The following is a 5,035-nucleotide window of genomic DNA, read 5'->3' on the forward strand; positions in this document are numbered from 1 at the left end:
GAAAATTCACTATTTGCAGTTAGTCTCATGTTCTTAGTTAACCTTAGGACTTAGCATTTTTCCCACATGTAAGATGAGCTTAACAATGCATTTACAATGTCTTGTCTACTTGCATTGGGAATAACCGACAGAATTTGTCTGAAATCTCCTTGAAAAACAATTATCTTGCCACCAAAAAGCATTAGCGAGTCACTAATGCGTCGACTATTGAAAATATCGTTCATACTTCTATCCAATGCTTCAAATGCATGCTTATAAACCATTGGTGCCTCATCCCATAGTATCAAAATAGTCTTTTTTTATTAACTTCGCAACATCACTCTCTGGCTTTATGTGACAAAGAGAATCTTCATTGCTAATGAGAGGGATTTGAATGCGAGAGTGTGCCATCCTGCCACCAGTAAGAAGTAAAGAAGCAGTACCACTAGAAGCGACATTTAAAACAATTTCTCCTTTAGATCTTATTGATGCAGCCAATGTCTTCCATATGAATGTTTTACCTGTTCCGCCATGCCCATAAACAAAAAAAATACCACCTTTGTTCTTTTCAACAACGGTTATGATTTCATCATAAACACCTCTTTGCTCATTTGTTAGAGCAGTTACAAGCTTTTGAAACTCATCACGTAAATTATGATGGTTATAATCTAGCTCTTCCGTAATCAAAAGATTGTTTGAAGATTCAAGACAATCATTATCAGGATAAGGCATAGTGGTGAAGTTTCTCAGGGTGGAATTGTTACAGAGTAAAATCTTTTTAATTTCAAACAATGTTAGGTTCTTCACTTGTTCTTCATTGAGGGATAAATCTGTAAAAATATAATATAAATGTAAACAATTAATACATAAAATTAAACTTAAATACAATTTAAGGAAGAACATAATAGTTAACAAATACAAAAACAATAAATTCTTTAGTATTTAGATAATAGTTGTGTAAATCTATACTTAAGATATACAATTAACATACCTGGAGACTTTAAAGCAATTTGTTGATTGTAGAGAATGCCATCTGCTAAGTATTGCCATGTTTTATGTTAGATAGACTGTTTGAAATCAGCATGACTGCAAATAAGAAGCGTAGATAAAAACCAGATACGGTTAAATTTGCTTCTTCAATGGCATCAATATATTCCTTATCATCGTCTAAAATCCCAAGAGCATAACATGCATCTCTAAAAGTAAGAAATATATTTCCATTTACTGTACGAATGTCTTGGAATGATTTAGGACCTTTCACTTTATTCAAAAGAATTCTTAAATAATATGCTTCTCCTAGAGTAGGAGAAACTAAATGAATTCGTCCAATTGAGAAGCCTTTTTTCCTTCGATCCCAACGTCGCTCTTCCAATTTCCACACAAACTTTGTAGGGATTTCAACGTAAGTGAGTTCTCGTGCTTCTTGATAAATTTGATTACAATTCATCCAAGTTAAGAACATTGAGGACGCCACATATGGTCTGTTTAGGACATTTTCAATATCATCTTCATCACCAAATACCATTTGTTGTTGTCCTGGAAGATGGAAAGGAAGCCTTAAAACAGAAGGAGTCCTATAATGAACATCGTACCCAAAAATACTCCATGAAGCTTCACATGCCAAAAGATATCTACAATCATAATATTCCTTTATCTCATCAACATCATTAATAGTAACCTCATCATTACTGTTTTCTACAATTGCAGCAATAGCTTTATCTGGACCTTTGTTGATATATTTGAACAAATATTTGATTGAAGAAGTCTGATTGCACCACTCAACATTAATGTATGCTTGATATCTTTTCAACAGATGTTTGTTATATGGAACGACATTTTTGTTGTCTAGTTTAACACCTGATTTCTCAATAAAACGTCCGTCATCTCGTCTGCGGTATAAAGGATAACCATTAACATCAATGGAAGTGTGTTCAGAAAATTTCTTCGGGTACCTTTGGAACACTTTCTATCAATCATGCAGGGACAATTAACATCATCTCGTTTGCGGTATAAAGGATAACCATTAACATCAATGGAAGTGTGTTCAGAAAATTTCTTCGGGTACCTTTGGAACACTTTCTATCAATCATGCAAGGACAATTAATATTCTCTTCGCCACACGGTCCATGGATCATGAACTCTTTTACAAGTGAGTACAAATCTGGATCTTTGTTTTTGTCTGGGATCCCAGCTGAGATAATAGGATAAATTTGTTCAATAGTAAGTAGCTTAAAATCAGAGTGCATAAACAGACATATATGACTGTGAGGCAACCCACGCTTTTGAAATTCAATTGTATAAACAACTACAACAAAGTGACAATTTAAATTAATAAAGATATAATTGAAGTATGAAGAAATTTGTTGACACTGTTATCATAAATTGAACATACCTGCTTGAATTTTGCCGAATAATTCATTGTCTTTCAATTCTTTAATAAGTGCATCAAACTTGATCTTAAATAAATGACAAAGAATGTCAGGCCTGTCTTCTGGATTTAGCCCGGTGTCTTTAACAAATCTTCTAATTTCTGGCCATTTAGGATTACATGTCATGGTTAAGAATAAGTCTGGATATCCATACCATTTACAAAGGGACATTGCATCCAAATAATTTTGCATCATGTACCGAGCACCACCGATGAAAGAAGAAGGTAATATAACACGTTTCCCAATGTTTGAAGCATCCGACTCTCCTTGCTCTTGTACATTGCGTAAATTATCATAAGTCTCGCACCTTAGGACTTTCTGCTGCTTACTTGTGTAATGCAATCTCTCGATTTCAATCATTGTGTAACCATCAACAATAAATTGTTGTAGAAGCCTTCTTGCATTAAGAATTAATGAAAACATATTTACCCTATCTTGAAGTTTTTGAAGGCGAAGAACTCCCTCATTGTTACAGTTGCTCTTTTACTTTTGCTTGAAGATGTTATCTCTCTATGGGGAATGTCAACCTTGTAACCATCTTCTCCGTATGGAAACAACAACGGATATTGAAGAGGAAGGTAAGAAGGATGTAATTCACTTATTTGTTGTAGATAACATGTTTGATGTTTTACAATGATATCTCTCTTCTCAATTGTACCACCATCATCTCCAACAATTAAAGCTGCAATCTCTGAAGTAGTTGGAAGGTTATATGTTCTTCCCTTCTTTTCTCGTATTCCAATCAGCCGTAAGTTTAGCTTCACATCAGGATAGCATTCGAAGAAATCTCTTGCCATTCTATAATACTTCAACAAAACATTTTGGGCATCTAGTATGTTATTTAAATATTGAATAATCTCAATATCAAGGGAATCAAAATTTGATGTAGACTCTTCTTTTTGTTCACGAATTACATCATAAAAAATATAAAATGAAAGTGACCATTAATATAACCATACTATGGAATTCAAATAAATTTATTAAGAAGTATAAGGATAAGGATGAATATATACCGAAAAGAACTGTGTCTATTTGAAACTTCATTCTCGGTATCATATATGTACAGTTGAGAGAATTTTGGTTTGGATCCATCTGGTTGTAGAAGACTGCCAATTCTATGGTAATTTTGACCGTTAAGCCTGTATATGTATGGAGCATTACCACTATTAATAGATGAATCAATTTTCCTACCCATTGAGGTAAATGAGAACATTGAATTATAACGACGAATGTTCTTCATGAAGTATTTGCTTTTTGAGTCTTGACAACGGAAAAGATTTACGTAAGCTGTAGCCATTGCTTTCTCTTTGGGAAGCTGAACTTTGTCGTAAAGACAACAAAGGGAATAACTTGTTTTCATCCCACATTTTTTCCCTCTAAGACCTTCATCTCTCCATAATTTTGCGTGAAAACATTCACAAATAACCATTTTATCATTGTGATCCAAGTACTCTGTTTAATAATATGTTTTTGAAATATTATAATAAATTTGATAGCAATAACTACTTTGAACTGTTAAATAATTGATTAATCAAAGGTTACCTTAAGATATTCTTGCAATTCTGTTTGTAGCTTCTTCTGGATCATCCAATTCTTCATCTAACGTAATGTCTATTATGGGTATATCAGATACATTTATAGTCTTCTTTCGTAATCTATGTTGTCCTGATGATAACCTCACCATGGAAGAAGTTTGCTCTATTGTCGATGAAGTCATTGATGGCATGGCATTAGAACGCAAGGAATAGTATCTATTTACAAGAAGTCTGCCTGTTTGAAATATAAAAATTTACGTAATTTGAAACATGTGTTAGAATAGAAATTAATGAGATGTTTAAGAGATTATACATACCATTGGAACTATCAGATAATGGACTTCTGATAGTTACATTTGAAGAAGAATGTTGAATGCTTGTATGTTCATACTGACGATATGTGTTTGGGTCCATATTTTCATTATGATACGAAATATTTATGATATTTTCGTATCATATTATCTGTAAAAATATTTCGTATCATAATGAAAGAAACTACCTTGAAGTTATTATTTCAACATATAATATTTTAGTCCAGAAATTGAGCCCATCCTCTAAGTAGCCTGGGAGACGAATATCTTAGTCCTCTTCTTCTAAGTCTGGAGGGAAAATTTGGAATACAGCAAGAGACAGAGTTCTTACTCAAGAGTTAAGTGTCTCATCGATAGAGCCATGCTATATTCCAAGGAAGATGAAGGCTTGAGCACCAAAAAGCTTAATGCTTGATGCAGAGCTTCACTCTAGACATAGAGACTCTGCATAGTACATGCAGAGCCTCTGGCCTCCTACTCCCACGGAATGCGCACATGGTTCAGACTTTCCCATAAGACTTCTCATTGTCTAGGAGATGAATATCTTAGTCCTCTTCGTCTAAGTCTGGAGGAAGAATCTAGAATACATCAAGAGACAGAGCTCTTACTCAAGAACATATCATAGATTTCTTTCTAGTCTGTGAGAAGATAAGTTGAGTCATCTTCTCCTAAGTCTGGAGGGAATTCGAACGGACAGATTTGTAGAATTGGAAAATCAAACTTCAGATTCTGGGTGTGTACGTATGAATGCCACGAAAGTAACTCAACTGCTGTCTACAAC

General features: G+C 33.9%; 1 protein-coding gene across 1 annotated transcript; it reads right to left on the bottom strand.

Moving 5' to 3' along the window:
- Positions 1-270: 270 nt before the first annotated feature.
- Positions 271-2,768, bottom strand: LOC112503276. Its single transcript, XM_025107337.1, has 4 exons — positions 2,372-2,768; positions 2,137-2,284; positions 1,093-1,868; positions 271-809 (listed from the first exon to the last, which is right to left on the bottom strand). Exons 1-4 carry the CDS (start codon positions 2,766-2,768, stop codon positions 271-273), a joined length of 1,860 nt encoding a protein of 619 aa, XP_024963105.1.
- Between the last annotated feature and the right edge of the window lie 2,267 nt (positions 2,769-5,035).

This window comes from Cynara cardunculus, unplaced genomic scaffold (genome assembly GCF_001531365.2).
Source record: "Cynara cardunculus var. scolymus isolate 2C unplaced genomic scaffold, CcrdV1 Un_Scaffold_2807, whole genome shotgun sequence".
NCBI lineage: Eukaryota > Viridiplantae > Streptophyta > Magnoliopsida > Asterales > Asteraceae > Cynara > Cynara cardunculus.